This window comes from Mytilus edulis, chromosome 3, assembly GCF_963676685.1.
Source record: "Mytilus edulis chromosome 3, xbMytEdul2.2, whole genome shotgun sequence".
Taxonomy (NCBI): Eukaryota; Metazoa; Mollusca; class Bivalvia; order Mytilida; family Mytilidae; genus Mytilus; species Mytilus edulis.
Genome location: NC_092346.1, coordinates 4204588 through 4224752, shown reverse-complemented (window position 1 = coordinate 4224752; position 20165 = coordinate 4204588). Strand labels below are relative to the sequence as shown.

At 30.1% G+C, this 20165-nt stretch overlaps 1 protein-coding gene and 1 long non-coding RNA gene across 3 annotated transcripts; both read right to left on the bottom strand.

Moving 5' to 3' along the window:
- Window positions 1-7830: 7830 nt before the first annotated feature.
- Window positions 7831-19855, bottom strand: LOC139515636 (SCAN domain-containing protein 3-like). 2 transcript variants are annotated; one of them, XM_071305262.1, is made up of 8 exons: window positions 18984-19810; window positions 18231-18424; window positions 10438-10527; window positions 10036-10179; window positions 9796-9858; window positions 9165-9293; window positions 8478-8594; window positions 7831-8192 (listed from the first exon to the last, which is right to left on the bottom strand). In XM_071305262.1, exons 1-8 carry the CDS (start codon window positions 19558-19560, stop codon window positions 7899-7901), a joined length of 1608 nt encoding a protein of 535 aa, XP_071161363.1. In that variant the 5' UTR covers window positions 19561-19810; the 3' UTR covers window positions 7831-7898. The 2 variants fall into 2 exon arrangements, with proteins under 2 accessions (XP_071161363.1, XP_071161364.1); XM_071305263.1 differs by lacking the exon at window positions 18231-18424 and having other exon boundaries at window positions 19682-19855.
- LOC139515637 (uncharacterized) lies at window positions 12202-17354 on the bottom strand. The gene is made up of 2 exons (XR_011662817.1): window positions 17284-17354; window positions 12202-12926 (listed from the first exon to the last, which is right to left on the bottom strand). It is a non-coding gene; the product is annotated as an uncharacterized lncRNA (long non-coding RNA).
- Window positions 19856-20165: the final 310 nt, after the last annotated feature.

The window sequence follows — 20165 nt, the reverse complement described above, 5'->3', positions numbered from 1 at the left end:
TGCCCTTAAGCAATATTTAAGAAATGTTTCGCACTCATTGTAATACATGATCATATTTCTTATGAGTGCAAACAATTTTAAAATTTCTATGTAGGCCAAATATTTCTTTAATTCATTATGATCAAACTTAATATATACCGGTAGTATATTTTACTTATGATTGCAAATGAGACAATTATCCATCAGAGATCATATGATACAACCAGAAACTATGTGTGATGTTTACAACACACCTTTTTTGCAAGACTTTTCCATGAAATTTAACAAAACAAGAAATGAGCTTTCAAATTGACAGCAAAACGGGTGTTGATGTATTCTAATGTACTGCATGGTACATACTTTCAGGATTGTTTGACCTGCCACGTTCTGTAGCAAATTTCTAATCTATCAAGGAGAATATGTCCGGAACGGTAAAAGCGAAAATCGTAAATATCAAACTTGACCCCAATTTCATTATCAGTAACAAGATATTTGAATACTAAAAGCATTCGCAGAGAAGTTCATTAGTTTTTGTATGGAAACGACATAGAGTGCCATATTTCAATATATCAAGGACCATAACTATTGAACAGTGAATAACAATTGAAAATCGTCAATATAGAACTTGACTTTGCTTCATTTTGTCATCAGTAACCACGTGATTGGTTGAATGGTTTATAAAATATTGCACGAAAAGTGTTGGCGGCGGTCCAACATCAGTACAAATATAATGCAAGTCAGAATAAGTAAAAAAAATTACCGACTACACAAAAAAAAACCATGAGTGTGACCATGTGCTCCAGGAGGGGTATAATCTCCTCCAATCTTTGACTAACCTTATAAAGTCATGCATGTAAAATCCTCTAAAAAGAACCAGAGGTTTATTCAATTAAACTTGATATACATGTGTATTGTAGTCATGTTTTACATAAAATTTAAATTGGTCTCATTCAATATCATCGAAAACGTTTTTCAGCAAAATAATAGATGTACAGCTTATAAGCTTACAATTTCTTTTATTTGAGATGACTGAGCAAGGTCAAATACACACATGAAACTGTGAACCGTTAAAGGATCCTCATTGTAACCAATGGAGCATTTCAATATCTCTTAAGTTTTGTTTCGTATATATTTGACTTTTTTTAGTTATTTCCGCAATGACTTCATTGCTTGATTCAGGAAAATGTTCAAACGACCAATGTAACTTTTTTTTATGGATTTATTAAAAGCTTTTTGAGAGTCTGAAAGGATGCTCCAAATATTTTTGATACTTTTTAGAGATTCGAAGGTTTACATATATATAAAATTGAGAATGGAAATAGGATATGTGTTAAAGAGACAACAACCCGACCAAAGAGCAGACAACAGCCGAAGGCCACCAATGGGTCTTCAACGCAGCGAGAAAATCCCGCACCCGGAGGTGGTCCTCAGCTGACCCCTAAATAAAATTTTGTACTAGTTCAGTGAAAATGAATGTCACACTAAACATAAATATGTTAAGCATAACTGGACTAATGTACCTATAACAAATTCCATGTTAATTTTGTATGTTCCTTAAGATTTGTGGAGGCAAAAAAAACAAAACCGGTGGGAATGATCAAATGTTTGATTTTATTATTTGCTTTCTATAAAAAAAAATCATTATTGGAGCAACTGAAATGCCAAAGTTTGATGCATGGTTTACATTTAAGACGAAGAAGATATCTTTTCTTTAACATACGTCCAGTTTATAATATTATAAAAATCCCGAATTGTTCTAAATTAAAGGCTACTATTGAAAGTATAACATGATGTGCATACAACAACTCATCGAGCATGTCTGCATAATAACATTAAAGATATTATGTCTATTTAAAACTACCACCAAATGTAATTTATTCTCGTATATTTGATGTAATTATGTAGTAAAATATTAAATAATTCACATTACTAACAGACTACCTTGGTATAATGATGCTAAAAATAAGTGATCGTGATGTTTTTACAGAAACAAGTAGCACTACCTTGGTTTAATGATGCTAAAGCAAAGTTATCGTGATGTATCTACAGAAACAAGTATCAGGTTTGCACTCTAAGTAATACATGGTCATATTTCTTTTCAGTGCAAACCATTTTTTAAATATTGCTTTTATTTGAAAAGTTTTCTAAAATACAACTCAAATATCTATATAGTCCAAATGTTCTATAATTCATTTTCATACTTAATGTTATAGCGGTAGTATATTTTACTTTTGTTATAGTCGTATTGATCTGATATATTGGTCAAACAACATCAGATAAAGCTGACACTGACAATAACTTTAAAAGAAGATGTAACCAGGAAACAATCTGCTAAATCTAATAACCGTTAGTAGATGTATGTTCACATCTCTTCTCCTGACGTTAACAAGAAAACAATACTCAGTAGTTTTTATTCTTATAATCAGATTAAAAACGGAAAGTAAATTCCTGTTAATTATGAATTTAGTTTTTCATTTGAACATCCAATCCCCCCCCCCCGGTAAATCGATCCGTCTTAACAAAAGCTTATGGGATTCATTCTAAAATAGATAAATACATAGGGAAGCAGAATTTTGCAATGTAATTCTCAAATATAGTATTATTAAACATTAATTCAAAACTCTGTTATAATTAAAAATTGAATAAAATTGAGAATGGAAATGGGGATTGTGTCAAAGAGACAACAACCCGACCATAGAAAAAAACAACAGCAGAAGGTCACCAACAGGTCTACAATGTAGCAAGAAATTCCCGCACCCGGAGGTGTCCTTCAGCTGGCCCCTAACACATATATACTAGTTCAGTGATAATGAACGCCATACTAATTTTCCTCGTATGTGTTTCAACCAAAGGGTCTAAATGAAAACCACCCATAAAATCTACTTCAATTTGAATATGTAAATGATACATTTGAAATTAGTGTTTTTCTATAAAATGCAATTCATTCAATTACATTCAGTAAAAATGGTATTCACTATTATATTTTTTTGAAGACAAATTTGATATATCATTCTAAATTAAAATATACAATTAAGATTTTGCACCACATGATCTTATCATTAAATTACGTAACTATATTACATGAAATTTCCATTTGAATGATAACTAAAAACCAGTCAAAACAAATTATGACATTAAATATCAAAATATATTTATAGACGATACATACAATTCTTTTGATGTAATTTCCCTTTTCACACTTCAATCAAAATAATTTCTTTACTTTTATTATTCTAATTTTTAATGAAAAGTGTTTCTCACATGCAGCTCATCAACCATTTCACATACGTTTGAAAATCATTTAATAATTTGTATACACTTTATAATCGTTCTTTAAATAACTTAATCACTTCGATTGCATCTATGTGGTCTGGAGACGCAATTAAGTTTTTATTTGATTATAATAACTTAATTTTTTTACAGTTTGAACTTAGCAATAAGAATAAAGCAAAATGTGGGGCACATGTTAATGACGCAGCAAATCAGCGATGCTGACACATTGCCGAATCTAGATATCAATATACAGTCTCGTGACCTGGAGGTTGCACTTCGTAAATACAGCTGTTTCACAAACTACGCCTCTTTTTGGTAGATACATAATATTCATATATCCCATACTATGGGACCACTGAGAAGATATCGTATTTAGTAAACCTAATAGGGAATACTAAATAAAGGGACATTCTAAATAGTTTTCCTAACTTGTTGATTGATTGTTTCTTACTTATTTAACGTTCAATTGTGAATGATATGTTCATTATCCAGCAGGATGGGTTTTATATCGAGCAGGGTGGGTTTTATAAATAGAGTTACATAGTAAGTTATGGGAATTTTATTTTATGCGTAACGGTTATATTGTTTTGATGATAAAACAAAGTATCTTGTATCATTGTATTATAATTTAATTTTGAATGTAAGGCGTCTTCTGATTGGCTGACGTTATTTAGTTATCAGCCCATAGGCATAATTTAGTCATGTGACCGTGACGTCATCAACGATTTTTCATGCTTTTCTACGGTTTAAAATGGAATTTAGAATTAAATTATAAGAAATGACTGTAATATTTTTTTCTGTCTATTCGAAATAACATAAAAAATATGGTGCACACTGTTAAATAACCTGCTACGCGCGTTATTCAGTGTGCACCAAATTTTTTTATGTTATTTCTTCGTAGACAGAAAAATATTACAGTCATTTCTTAAGTGTATGTTGTATCTGATACCACATGATATCTGTTTAGGAAAACACCTCGTGAACAAAATAATCTTATCGAAGCAAATGACATTTTGTTGTTGTTTTTGTTGTTGATTCCTTTGTATAGATTGAATCAAATAAGTAAATGCAGACTATGTACAAAACAGTTAAGAATATTACAAATCTTTAAATAAAACTAAATTTTATTATAAATAAGAAACAACATTACAAAACATGTTATTATAGAAATTCATTTACAAACCATACTCACATTACAAGATTGTTAAATCACTTTAATAATTGAAGATAATAGATATAATAAAAATGGTAAATAAGTTAAATATCACAAATATGTGAAATATAATAAAAATAAGAATCATGATATCTAAAACAAATGTTTGATTTAGAGCAAATAGTGAAAGAAACAATGGTTAATCATAGGATCAAACTGACCCAGTAGCGTTAATCAATGTTTTAATCGTTATTTTAAAACAACATTTTTTAAACAATTTCTAACACCATAGTAAAATTTTCAATTACATAATATTTCCTGGACATCGATTTGATTACGGCTTATACAATTTAAGGAATGTCTACTTTGTCCATAAAGGGGATAACATTTCGTGCCACAATAAAGAATACAGTTTTTATTTTTTATTTTTCAATGTACATTCAAATTCTAACATTGCAACTACGTGTTAAATCGACATGGACATTTTATTTTACATACACTAGAATAAGCATTTTCGTTTCTACAAATAAAAAAGAAGTGAAAAAGCAAAGCAAACGGGTAAAACTAATATTATTAGATAATCACAATTGAAATAAGGTAAAGCAAAAATAAACGCAGACCATCATTATAATACAGTACCAACATATACTCTTTAAAAATCTTCTCCTGGGTGTCCTGTGACTTCTTATTTTTGCGCATATTGATTGTATTGTTGCCAGCACTACCTCTATATCTACTAGATTGATGGATGTACAACTGTTTTACCGTTAGATGCACAACTACAAACCTTTCGTATTACAAAGAATGCGATTACACAAAGCACTACAACAGCACCAGTAACTGTCCGGGTTATAATAGCTATATTGTCGGCCTCTGAAAAAACCCGACACAATTATTAATTTAAAAAAATTGGGTCCTCAATGCTCTTCATGTTCGTACGTTTTCTTTGCCTTTTAAACATTTTTTATTCGAGCGTCACTGATGAGTCTTTTGAAGAAGAAAAGCGCGCCTGGCGTACAAAATTTAAACCCATGTATAAATGATGAGTATATTTATAGATCTTTACTCGATTTTGTGAAGTAAAAGAATCCGATCATTAAGTGATCAAGTTGTGTGTTTAATATTCAAATTGGCAGATTTATTATTTAATGACAGAAATAACTCACTACTATCGTTTGAGATCATTTGGAATTGAACACACACGCTTTGTTACCTTCATAGACGTATGTAAAATATATATCATTGGTTTTCTTCGAAAGTATTATTTTTTTTAAAGAATGAAAACGCATGATATGTTAATCTTCACCAATTTTGAAGAATATGCTATTTTAATATCGACAAAATTCCATGTATTACTTCTAATTTGTGAAAAGGCTAAAACTGGCAAATCGAAACTTTCTAACCTTCTGTTTTATAACTAAAACATATATGAACTCGTGGTTTGTCTTTTATGACGGCAAATTTAACTACTGTACATGTTTGTGTAAGAAGAAATGCAAATTAAACTTTTTTCACTAAACAAATGTTTGTTTCCATATATATGTATACCATCTTTTCCGTAAGATTGTTGTTTTCTGTTTGGCATTTAATTTAAAATAATTAGGATCCATTTTGTTACATCTTGTGATCCCTTTATTTGGCAATCGCCAATAGCAGTCAGCAGGGTTTAAGAACATCTGTTGTTCAATCTGTTAGTCAAATGCGTTTTGATAAAATGTACTTTTTCACTTTTGTCTTTTGGAAAATGTTGTTTGTGCTGTATTTAGACCCCTCTATCAAGAAATTTGGTTTGCATTCATACGTATAAACATTGCGAATTTTATCCTACGCAATCATAGGTTTGAAAGTTGTTTTCAATTTAGATTTGTTTATATTTCTTCGTTTGGGCTTGTATTATATTTTCCTTCGGGTTAATATGATCCGTTCATCCTATTTCTAATATTTCGACTATTCAAAATTCAAAAGTCTATCCTAAATTGAGGTAAATTATATGGCCTTCCAAATACCGTTTCGATCCCTAACATCACTGAAGAGACATTAATCGTCGAAATCCGGATATGGTGTACTAATTTTTGCACCTTTTATTTGCGGTATACCATCTTTTCCGCAAGTTTATTGTTTTCTGTTTGGTATTAAATAAAAAACTAAGATCCAGTTTGTTACATCTTGTGATCCGTTAATTTGGCAATCGCCAATGGCAGTCAGCAGGGTGTAAGAACATCTATTGTTCGACCTGTTAGTTCAATGCGTTTTGTTAAAATATACTTTTTCACTTTTTGGTCTTTTGGAAAATGTTGTTTGTGCTGTATTTAGACCCCCTATCACTGATATTTGTTTTGCATGCATACGTATACGAATTGCGGTTTATATCCAACGCAATGATAGGTTTGAACGTTGTTTTCAATTTAGATTTGTATATATGTAAGACTCTAAAGTGCGATGGTACTCTAAAGTGCGATGGTCACGCTAAAGTGCGATGGTCTACGCTAAAGTGCGATGGTGTAAGTCGCTTAAGTGCGATTGTTGTTTGTTTTTCAGTGTAAAAAGATGACACGCTAAAGTGCGATGGTATGACACGCTAAAGTGCGATGGTCTATGACAAGCTAAAGTGCAATTGTGTAAGACACGCTAAAGTGCGATGGCATGATACGCTAAAGTGCGATGGTGTTTGTCACGCTAAAGTACGATGGTATAACACGCTAAAGTGCGATGGTATGAAATTATAAAGTTTTATGGTAGCACATTTGCACCGCTTACAATCAAGTATGTAATGGAAATTGGGTTAATGCAATGGTTATTTTTAGTGTTTTTGAAAGTCATTTTTTTGTTGTTGTATTATTTGTAAATTATGCCGTTGGTTTTCTCTTTCAAACTGTTTTACACTATTCATTGTGGTTCTAAATAGCCTGGTTCAATGTGCTCCATGTTGAAGGTCATAAAAAAAATATTTGCATACACCAAAAATATTTGGTCTTTGGTGAATAGTTATTTTGTTTACAAGTTTTTGTTATGTATTTAAATTAGACTGTTTCAATTATTTTCCGCTGGTTGTTGATACCTGTCGGTTGTATAAGATTACTTTTTGCAGGGTTATTTATACGGTAACCTATAGTTAATAAAAACATATTTTATTTTGTAAAGAGCCATGTTGTCTCATTGGCATTCATTTTATAATACAACACCTGTAGGTTTTTTGTTACTGGTTGGATGTCGAGTATTTATTTATTTCCCGTAATTGTCTCATTGTCAATCAAAATATGATGTTACAAGTTGTGTTGATAAGTTACTGTCTTGTTGGCGAAACTCAATATATTAAACAAATGTACTTTTACATTTAAAACCTGTGACTTTGATGTAAAGTTATCTCATTGGCACTCATATCAATCTTTTTTTAAACTCTATTTAATAAAATATAATTATTTAATTTCAAAGTGAACAGTAGATTTTATTTGGCACAACTTTTAAAATGACATGGAATTCATAAAATAGATATCTAAATCAAATTCGGACGAATCAAATATTTTGAAACTTGGTGAATTTTGCCATTTTCAAGCTCCTTTATGGTATACACCTTCCCTTTACTGTCATCATTTTCAATATTTATAACAAGTCCTTTCTTCCAATACCCGGACAGAAAAACGTTTGTATCCGCGGACAAAGCTGAATTTGGTTTAAAGTCTATAACTGCATTAACTGCGGGATGAAAAGTTTGCATTTCTGTAAGTTTGGATACTTTTTTAGGGAACAACTCCTCCGGATACAAGCTACTGTCCCATTCTTCACGATTCTAAAAAGCGTAAACATCAAGTTACAATAAAATCAAACCAAGTAATGAAAGTAACAAATGTAACTTTAAAGAGTTCAAGACGTGATTATGAATTAAGCAAAGTCCTTAATAAACTTGATAAAAGAACATTATTTTTTTTATTTTTTTAGTTTGAAAATTTTAAATAACTTTACTATAACATTTAAAAGTACGTTCACAAATGTGCGTAATAAACAAATACTAGATTACAATTTGTTTAATCACCTTTAATTCTATATTTTGTTACACGGTAGTTAAGATGCTTACCTGAGACATATAGATTTCTGTTTCCAAATGACGGCGTTTCAGGCCTGCTATACCAGAATCAGTACGTTGTATAAATTTTCTTGCATACAAGTCTTTATAATATGGGCTAACTTCTGACTGAAAGCAAATAAGAAAAGGTTTAAAAAAAAATAATATTAACTTAAAAGTGTTGATTATATTCAAATTTGTACACAAAATAGGCCGTTGGTGTTTTCGTTTTTGTTTACATAAATTTGTTATTTAAAGACATTCAGTTATACATAGCTAATCAATATGTATAAGTTTTGCTTTTTTTCAACGGCCGTACAGTGACAAATATTTGTAAACTTCTTTGATCAGTTAGTCTCTGTTAGATAGTTGTCATACCATGATGAATATTAAACTACATCTTCTTATTTTTATATTTTCACGTTTTAAAACAAAAATATAATAGTTCAGTAATGGTGCATTTTCAGATACATGAACATGTATATGATGATAAACAAAATAACACAGATGACATCTGTATAACGTTTAGTACGCAGAAATAACTACGGATTTACATTTGTATAAAGAGTTTTACTCATAAAGCCGCAACTATTACCATGCAATACAATAAAAGTACATTATGTTGAAAAATACCATTGAAGTTGATAGTGTTAAGGCAATATTTTTATAAACTACTTTTTAGTGATAAAATTTACGTACTTGATGTAAACTTGTATTGCGCATCATTTGAGAATTTGTGATATCTTGCAGTGGTTGAGACATTTGGAGTTGCTGCTGTGATGGTATCATTTCGTTCAATCTATCGTAAGTCTGAAAAGTATTATTGACCTACAATGACAAAAATATTTTAATATTAAAATTGGGTATTCATTTTAAAAGTATAATTAATGAATGGCTATCATTTATTTTGATTTTATTGAACCATAAAACTAATTTTTGACTCTTCACATTGAATAATCCGCGAAGCGGATTATGTTAAATGTGAAGAGTCAAAAATTAGTTTTATGGTTCAATAAAAATCAAAATAAATTATTGCCATTCATTATAAATAAATTTCTATAAAAAATAAGTCTCAAAGAACTTTTTATATTATTTATATTTACAATAACAACCGTACACACATGTTGGCGTATGAATACACAACGTCAAAGTGGGCGTGTCGCCATCAAAATTAACAACATTGAAAATAAAACTAATAATTTTAACCAATCAGAAGACAGTAAAAACATCAAATTTATTTATTGATATTTATAAAATGTTTAGGACAATTGAACTTTTTTTTTTAAATAAAAACTTAAAATATTAATGTAAACATATTAGTAGTACTAACCTCAACATTTTCTACGCCATTTACGGACTCATTACTAGTTATAGTTGCATTTGCAGATATTGCCTAAAATGTAAAAAAAAAACACACTTATAATTATTGACAAAGATGTATATTGTAATCAAATTATTAGTACTTTATCCTTCATTACGTGACACTTTTTCACCTTATCACAACTAAATTATAGTTATATGAACAGATTTGTATTTAAAAACAATTAGAATAAACAGGTCTGTATCTTACTAATTCTCTTTCTTTGATCCTGTTGGTAATTTTTGTGTGCCACATCGCTTCAACAAATTCCTGGTAATCATTTTCTGCATCCGTTCTGGCAATTTCTCCAGCTTTATTCTCTAAGGCTTTATTAACCACATGTTTACTGTTAATCTATAAGTATGCAATACAAATGTTTTATAAATTACGTTTAATAACAAGACAGGATTTTAACCCTTGGGTCTCAAATTAAATGAACGAAAATTAAATTTGACATATAACCTTTAATAAGACATTTTTTCCTAAAACTCAAATTAAAAAAGAAAGAGTGTAAAGGGCAAGATATTTAACCTTCTATTGCATGGAAAAACACCAAGAATTCTGAATATTTAACACTTATACTAAAACACAGATTAAGGTTTTCGCACTCACCTCAAAATTTGTATTTGATGCACCAACTGTTGCAGAGTCCGTAGTTATGGTATGATGTAGCATCTCAGACTGCTGAACTTCATTATCTTTCTACAAAGGCATTACACATGTAAAATATTTTTAAATGCACAGGTACATTAGAGTAAGCAATCAAATAATGTATAGATTTTAAAAAAAATCATAACTTTTTTTTTAATTACAACTTGTGTGCAGATAATAACCCATATTTCGAACGCGCCCTTGCCATAACCACGGTAGGCCAAAGCTCCTCGAAAAACAAAAGAATATTTGATATTATACGTAACAATTCTTAAATTTCTGATTTCATGTGATTTCATTAGACATTTTCCCTAGTGTTGAGTGCAAATTGAGGTGCATATTGAAGTCATTTATCGTAAAAACAGTGTAGTTTTGCTGATTGTTGTTATACAATATCATACAATATGGCGGACGGAGGGACAATTCCAAAAACCCAGACAAAAACGTATGCTGAAATAGCCTCTTCCGAAGATACATCTTCAAAAGATCAGTCAGTAAGTGACGTAAAACCAATTTTCATAATGGAAGATGATTTATTTGGCTCTAGTAAGCCCACAAGAGATCAATATCTCACACATGTCGAACTATATAAAGCAGTTGAATGCCTTGTAGACCCCAGTCACTTAAAAGGCTTACAAAGAGTGAGGGGGATGTGAAGGTTATATTTTGATAATCATGAGGACAGGGAAAAAATGCTTACTAATGGTATCGTCATTCGAAAGAAGCTGATTCAAACTTACGCCAGAAATCCTATGGTAGCTAATAATGAAAATCCATCAAACATTTGGGTGAGAGTAAAAAATATACCCTGCTCAGCTGATGATGGACAAATCCAAAGAGCATTAGAAGAAAAGAACTGTATTGTACACAAAATAAATAGGGAGAGGTTAAGAGTTGATGGGCGTCTAACAAACTGTCAGACCGGTGATCGCTTTGCTATTTGTGATCCTATCCCCACACCATTACCAAAAACTCTTCTTATTGGTAAATATAGAGCTATAGTTCTCCACAAGGACCAAGAAGACACTCAGAAAGCAGTCAAATGCAACAAATGTCTGCAAGAGGGGCATAAGCTTTTTGAGTGTCCAAATGACTGGGTATGCAGAACTTGTGGAGGCAGTGGACATAAATCAAATTACTGCACTACGTGTCCGAATGACTGGTTGTGTCAAACTTGTGGCAAATCCGGCCATACAGCCCAATACTGTAATGCTGAAACTGTTTCCTCCAGTGAAGACAGCCAATCAGAATCCGATTCTGATTCTGACAACAAATCTAGTCATCAGCCTGATCAGGAAAACAGAAATTATACTAAACACCAATCTCCAGATCTGTCGAATTCTAAAAACAGATTTACATTCAACAAACAAATACATGTTGCAAGTGAAACAGCAGAGAAAGAAGTTAATAACAATCAAAACAATCAATCAAAAGAAAATCCGAAAGCTTCTGATACTAATTCTACAGACGAAAAGAGACAGGTTAGAAAAGCTAAACGACAAAAAACCAAAAAAGACAAACACCGTTCTTCTGGTGATCAGCAAAGCATGGATCACTTCTTAAAGGAAGCTTTTCGGACACCTTCTCAAAAACCCAATGATGAGACAAGAACACGAAATAAACAAAATGCAACCACCCCTACTGATGAGCTGCATGCAAGAGAGGAACCTGTGAAAAAAACTAAATCCTAATTTCCTCTAAAAAAATCAAAAAAACAAAAAAACATTTTCTGTAAAATATGTTTTTAATTTTATTCAAATTGTATATATATTTTTGTTTACTTTTTCATGTAACTATAGACTGTGTCTATAATGTTAACATAAACATAATTTGTGAGTGTGATGTCTATATAACAGATAGAATACATTCAAAGAAGAAAAATTTAAATACAAGTACATGTAAAGAGTTATTTAAAAATATGGTAAATATTTCAAATACAGATAAAAGTCTATATGAAGACTGTTTAGAATGTAAAAGCAATTTTTTGAATAGAAAGACAAAAACTCTATCAGAAATAAACACTGTTTATAAGTCGCTTGAAACTGGTACGGCATTCATGAACTGTAAAAGCATCAGCATCACTTTAAAAGATTTTGTTGAAATGTCCAATATAATACACTTATATGGATCTCAGTTCGGCAGTAAACTAATTCAATTTTATAGTTCTAAGTTTGGGATAAATATACTGTCAAGGTCCATTCTTCTAGTATGTCTATTTATAAATTTCCATAAATGGTTAAAATCGATATCAGTTACATGTAGAATATCAATTTCACAAAATAATGATGTATCCACACTATATTGTAACGTAAATCCCGATGTTTCCAATGTAAATACTCCTAGAATTATTCATTTGTTTACATTCCATATTATGCACATGTTGACTGTAATAATAATTCGGGTAGTCGTTAACTCTTACAAGGTCAACACATCAATCTTAGATGTTGAATCTGAAAAAGATAAGAAAATTTGTTACAAGGTAGAAGATAGCATATTTTATATAAATACCGCAAGTGTCAATTTTAACATCAAAATAATTACACTTCAAAACTATCTAAATCCGGTACATTTCAATTACCTATTAAGAGAGATTTTCGGAAAGTCAGTAATGAAACTAAAAATAGATTAAACCTTTCACAATGCTATATATAGATCTATAAATAACCTGGCGTTTATCTGGGTCATGATCAAGCTCGATAAACAAAACTTCAGTTGGCATTTAAATGTTCTATTAGAACTGTTTTCTATAACAACAAATACAACGAACTACTATGAACATTAAAAATCTTCATATTTGTTCATTAAATTGTCAAGGGTTAGCAAAGAAAGATAAACGCTTTAGACTATACACATGGTTTAAACAACAAAAGTGTGACATTTTAATGGCACAAGAAACCCATTTTTCAAAAGATATTATAACGAAAATTAATAATGAATTTCAAGGAAAACACCATCACAGTTTAGGCAAAACAAATTCGAGAGGTGTTTCTTTCTTTATACGCAAAACACTAGATTTTAAAATAATAAATGAATTTTGTGACAATGAAGGAAGAATAATTTTAATTAATTTGGAAATTCAAGATAAGATATTTACTTTAATAAACTTGTATGCACCAAATGAAGTCCACGCAAGGAACACATTCTTTAAAAAAGTACAAGGTTTAATTGAAGAGCACAGTCTTGGTGCATTAATTGTAGGAGGAGATATGAATGACCGTCTATCTAGTATAGATACAAAAAATAAAAATCTTCATAAAAAGTTTAAAAAACCAGTAAATAATCTTAAACAGGTAATAAAAACAAATAAACTGATAGACATTTGGAGGCTATTAAATAAAACCAAAAAACAATATACATGGAAAAGAAAAAATTCTACAGATGAGGCAAGTAGAATTGACTTTTTTATAATAAGTTCACAAGTACGCATGCTGACAATATCAGCTGACATCAGACCAGCTCACATTTCAAGTACAGACCACCAAGCTATTTCTTTAAAAGTAGATATTTATTCAAGTAATCGAGGAAAGGGTTACTTTAAAATGAATAATAGTATATTAGCTGACTTTCAATATCAAGAAATAATAAATAAATTGATTGATAAGTATGAGAATAAATTAAATAATGAAAATCTTCTTACTCAGTGGGACTTGTTCAAAATTGATACCAGAGACACTACAATTAAATACTGTAAATCGAAAGCCAAAGAAAGAAAAAATAAAATCAATGTTTTGGAAAGCCAAATTAAAACTTTAAACGATAGGTTAGATACATTACCCACAGACACAAATAAAAATCTTTTTAATGAAATTAAACAATTAGAAAATGAATTAGACCAAATATATTCATTAAAAGCAAAAGGGGCTCAAATTAGGTCAAGAATCAAATGGGTTGAGGAAGGTGAAAAAAATACAAAATTCTTTTTATCTTTAGAAAAACACAGGCAATCAAAAAAATCTATTAATAAGTTATTGTCCCAAAATGGGGAGGTAACTGTAGATCAAAGTGAAATTCTTGATATGAGTAAAGAGTACTACAAAGTCCTATACAAAAGCTCTAACCCCGATACTGAAATCTTAAAATCATATATTGAAGGAACAAAGATAAATCATTCTTTGACATCTTCTGAAAGTAAACAAGTAGATGGTAAATTAACACTAGAAGAGTTAACATCCTCTATTTTTAAAATGAAACTAAATAAAACACCTGGGAAAGACGGTTTAACTGTCGAGTTTTACAGACAATTTTGGCCAAAATTGAAGAACATAGTTTTGAAAGTCCCTTATACTTGTTATGATAAAGAATCTTTATCTAATACCCAAAAGATTGGGATAATATCATTAATTTATAAGAAAAATGACCCTTTGTCCCTGGATAACTACCGTCCAATAACTTTATTAAATATAGATGTGAAATTAATAACATATACTTTAGCACAAAGACTTAAGAAAATCTTACCATTAATAATCCATAGAGACCAAAATGGATACATAAAAAATCGCTTTATAGGATTCAATGTGCGTCAAATTCAGGACATCATAGATTATTCTGAAAATTTTAATATTGAAGGAGCTATACTATTTATTGACTTTTCTAAAGCATTTGATTCACTGGAGTGGGATTTTATGCTGGAATCATTAAAGAAATTTGGGTTTAATGAATCATTTCAGAAGTGGGTTAAAACCCTATATTATGACATAAAAGGATGTATCTTAAATAACGGGTGGATTTCAGAAACCTTTAATATTGAGCGCGGAATTCGACAAGGGTGTCCTTTAAGCGCTTTATTGTTTGTTTTATCAGTTGAATTACTTGCTTGCAGAATAAGAGACTCTAATGATATAAAAGGAATACAAATCAAAATTGATAAAAAAAACTCATAGTCTAAAAATTTCACAATTAGCAGATGACACAACTCTTTTTTTAAAATCTAAAAATGAAATAAAGCATGCACTTAATATTATTGAAACCTTTGGATCGCTCTCAGGACTCAAACTCAATAGAAACAAAACAGAAGGTATATGGCTAGGTAAACTTAAACATTGCAAAGACAAATTTGAAAATATTAATTGGAAAAATAACGTAAAAAGTCTTGGTATTTATTTTGGCTCTGATAAGAAAGAATGTCAAAAACTTAATACAGAAAAACAGTTGGAAAAATCTGAAAGAATAATTAATGATTGGAAAAAAAGGAAAATTAGCATGATTGGTAAAATCACTATCATCAAAACACTTGTCATACCTAATATAACATATATTGCATCACTAATAAATCTGTGCAAAGAAACTATATCTAAGTTTAAGAAGATGATATATAATTTTTTATGGGAGGGTGGTAGTGAGAAAGTTAAACGCTCAGTGCTAAGAAAAAATTATTTAGAAGGGGGGTTAAAAATGACAGATATAGATTCTTACATTGAGGCAATGAAAATAAATTGGGTAAAAAGACTTACAGATGAAACTTGGGCAAACTGGAAAATTATTCCAACCTATTATTTCACTGAGTTTGGGGGTAAAAACCTTATATTTAAAATGAATCTGGGTTCTCATAAATCATTAGAAAACATAAAAAACCTGCCTACTTTTTACTTAGAAATCTTAAAATGCTGGATTAAAAATGGTGGCGGGAAGACAAAAAAACCTGAAACCTATTTAGATATCAGAAAACAAGTTATATGGGGAAATCAATATATTAAGAATCAAGGCAAAAGTTTGTACTTCAAACATTGGATAGAAGAAGATATAATTTTTATAAACGATATAATCGACGATAAAGGAGAAATTTCCAAACAAATCTTAGACAAACTTAAAAGGAAACAAAATTGGATAGCAGAAACATGTATTTTACGTAAAGCCATACCAAAAACCTGGAAAGAAAAATTAAAGAGTAAAACATCTTTAAATACTAAAATTCATTTTCAAAATGATATAAAGATGAATAGCCATGGATTGTATTACAATCTGGACAAAATTTCATTCAAAGAAATATATAATATTTTAATTATATCTAATAAAGAGCTTCCAGTAGGATTCTATGTATGGAAAAATCATTTCACTTTTGATAACGTTACTTATTTTATAAAGAAGAACCTTATTTTTACGTTCCATTTTTTAAAAGATAACAGAATGAAAATGTTTAGATGGAAATTACTGCATAATATTACAGCAATTAATTCTAATTTGCACCGCTGGAAAATATCTGATAATCCAAATTGTGTGATTTGTTCAAAATGTGATAACTATAATCATTTTTTCTTTGAATGTAAATGGGTAAAAAATTATTGGTCAATAATTTATGACATATTTATGTATTTCAGTATAGACCAACATGTCTTTTGTCTTAAAAATCTTGTGCTTGGATATAAAATTGAAGATATTGAATATAATTCACTTAATCATGTCATAACAATGATTTGTTTTGTGATTTATAAATGTTTTTATTTATCAGAAAAGAGAACTAAATTTGTGAACATGTTGTCAGTTCTAAAAAATGAGATTGAAACACAAATGTTATATCATCCAGAAAGTCTATTTTTGAAAAAATTTCAGAGGAAAATGTCCAAACTTTGATTATATCTATTTTTGGGAGAATTAGATCTAATATAAATACTTCAGTCAGTATTTTTAAAAATAACAAAGAATCAATCAATCAATAATTTACAAATCAATCAAGATCAGGGGTCAATAGCTCCTTCTTTGATCTCTTCAATATTTATATTTCATTATTACTTACCAGAAATAATCGATTATTATAAGTTTAGAAATTTTCACATTTGATAAGTCACTTGATGACTGCAATAAATTACTCACCACTTTATGAAATTAATCGTCTAGCCATGAGGTCGACCATGCTTGATCATTCTTGATCATTCTACTTTCGGCAGATATATAATCAAAACAAATGACGGACAAAAATCCGTCTTTTGGGTTATTTATTATTATAATTTATTTCTTATATGATTGTTTATATATATAAGATCACTGAATAATATGTAGGTATTGTGTGCTCGTATGAATACTTTGTAAAATGCAACTAACAAAAGATATAAATATAAAGTACATATTTTGCTAATCAAATCCCCTGGTTTTATTAGCAATTAACAACACAGGGAGGACCCTTAGCGTCATTGTTGTAGCGCTAAGGGACACTGTTCACAACCAGGAATGAAATAAAATATTTAAAGTTGAAAAAAAAAAAAAAGATAATAACCCATATTAATTTATTTTACCAGTTTCGTTATTTTTTATTTAAAATATTATTACACTCAGCTATTTTTATACCTGATTAATATGACTCTCTTCTGCATCTGTAATTTCATTAATTTTCACTGATTTTAAGTTTTCATTTCAGGCCAAGTTATTGTTGTCGTCATCATCTTCTTCAACATCTAAGTGAGCCATTTCTAGAAATTCCTTTTCCTCTTTAGTCAAATTACACTTTGCAACCTAAACATAAACAGTACAATAGATTAATTAAAATTAGTATGAATAAACAAATGGTTGCCAGTAATTGTCAGGTAAATGCATGTAATATTTGTCACTGTACGTTTAACAAGTACGGTGTCAACATAAAGATATTACACAAATTAATTATAAAACTAATTACTTTTATCTTGATAATAAAACATGAACTTAAAACTTGGTGATGCGATTTATACTTAGACAAAATCGTTGTTTATAACTTAATTTTTAAATCCTGTTTAAAGAGGGGCTCTATAATTGCAATAATTATGCGTGAAATAAAAAAAAGTTAGTACCTGTTCTTCTAATGCCATTGAAAAATTTGGCCTCTTAAAAAATCTTTGGTGAGGTGTCATGGGTCTAGTGGATTTGTTGACTCTGTTGTTGTATTTATAATAAAATTCTCCTAGTAAACTTGGCCAGTCTCTAGTATCAACAAATTGGGCTCTAAAGTATGCGACTACAGTCCTGTTAAATCTTTCTACACGTCCTGAAATTATTGTGTAAAAATGTGTTATAATAGTTTGCAGATTACATATATTTGTTAATATAAAATTTTAAAGATTATAAAGCTTTAAAACAAAACAAAACATAAGGCTCGCCAACCTATTCTCCTGTTTTGCAGCGACTCCACATAAATGTTATATTTTCCAACAATGTACATATTTTTTTTTATCCAGCAATTAGCTGACTATTGTACAAATAAAGGGAAGACATATATTTTTTTGCTTTATTTGTGCTTGTTCAAATGTCGATTTGTTTGAAACATTAGAGGCAATAATTTAGATTTAAATAATTTAAGATTACGTAATTTAGTAATTATATATTTAGAGCTAATGATTTCGTAAATTAGTAATTTTTTACTTGTTGTTTGTTTACGTTAAAGGTATTAAAATTGTGTTAAGAACGGCCTGTTTAAGAAGTACACCAGTCCTGTAAATGAAATGTAAAGGCAAAATATAATTGTATTTGTATTTATTTTTTAAATAAATAAGTGAAACTAAATTATCATTTATTAATGCAGTACAATATAGTTTTATATGACTAACCTTGTGATTGGGGATGGTACGGACGACCATTAATTTTTCTTGTCTTAAACTCATCAATTACTGCACAAAGATCAGCATTATTAAATTCTTTGCCGTTATCAGTCTGGAGAATCCGAGGTGGGCCAAATATGTAGATGAATTTCCGAAGCAATTCCGACACTTCTTTTGCCGTCTTCTGTTTAAGATGTCCACCAAAAGCAAAGTGGCTGTAACAGTCAACTATGTTGCATATATAATTGTAACCTTTGCATGGGGGCATTTTCTTCAGATCCATTTGCCACCTACTATTTGAATAGGTAGCCGGTATAGGTCTTCTGGTTATTTGTGTTTTTGGTAGATCTACAGCTGCTAGGCATTGGGAACATTTTATATGTTGCTTGAACAGTAATTTTGTATTTTCCCGAACTACGGGAAAATAGGTCTTTCTAAGTGTTTCATACACCGCGTCACTTTTACGGTGATCAATTTTATGGTTGGCATTAATTTCTTCTATCATTTTGTTCTTTTGATAAAACTCTTCTGTGATTGTCTCCAATCTTAGTACTTCTGTGGTACAATGCACAGGTATCATCATCATAAAGAAAGTTGGCCAAATATGTTCTTACACTTGTCTCACTCATTTGTAAACTTAGTTGCTCTTTTATCTTTTTAGCACCCCAGCTGTTTTCATCAAATTTCTTTTTACAAATTAAATTTACCTCTTCTAAAACCGACCAAAAGTGTTCCGGATTCGGATCATTTGTTTCTCTTTTCTTTCTTTTTTTGTCAAGAATAAATCCTTCATTTGGACACATATTTAAGTTTAACGGCAGCGGCACTTCCATTTTTGTTTGTTTGTATAAACGGCTTATAACGTCATAATAATAGTTAACGTTCCGAACGTAAATACTTTCGCGAACAAATGCACTTTCGCGGAAAAACGCACTTTAGCGTATTGAGGCATCGGACTTTAGCGTGTTCTACTTTATATGACATACCATCGCACTTTAGCGTGACCATCGCACTTTAGCGTCCCCATCGCACTTTAGAGTCCTACAAATATATGCGTGAAAATTAAGAAAAAGCTAATTTTGAATAATGGAATGGATATTTGGAAAAATGGAATAAACTTCAGCGACCCTTCAGCCCCTGATTACAGATTACCGTATACCTCCTTCGAAAGCTTATTTTAAAAAGAGAAAC

What these genes read in the sequence shown, in the direction of transcription:
- LOC139515636 (XM_071305262.1), bottom strand. Translation starts at nt 19,560, where the DNA reads ATGATGATGATACCTGTGCATTGTACCACAGAAGTACTAAGATTGGAG. An exon ending in GGATCAAAGAAAGAGAATTA is followed by an intron (nt 9,859 to 10,035) that starts GTAAGATACAGA and finishes TTTACATTTTAG; the next exon opens with GCAATATCTGCAAATGCAAC. An exon ending in GCAATACAAGTTTACATCAA is followed by an intron (nt 8,595 to 9,164) that starts GTACGTAAATTT and finishes ATTTGCTTTCAG; the next exon opens with TCAGAAGTTAGCCCATATTA.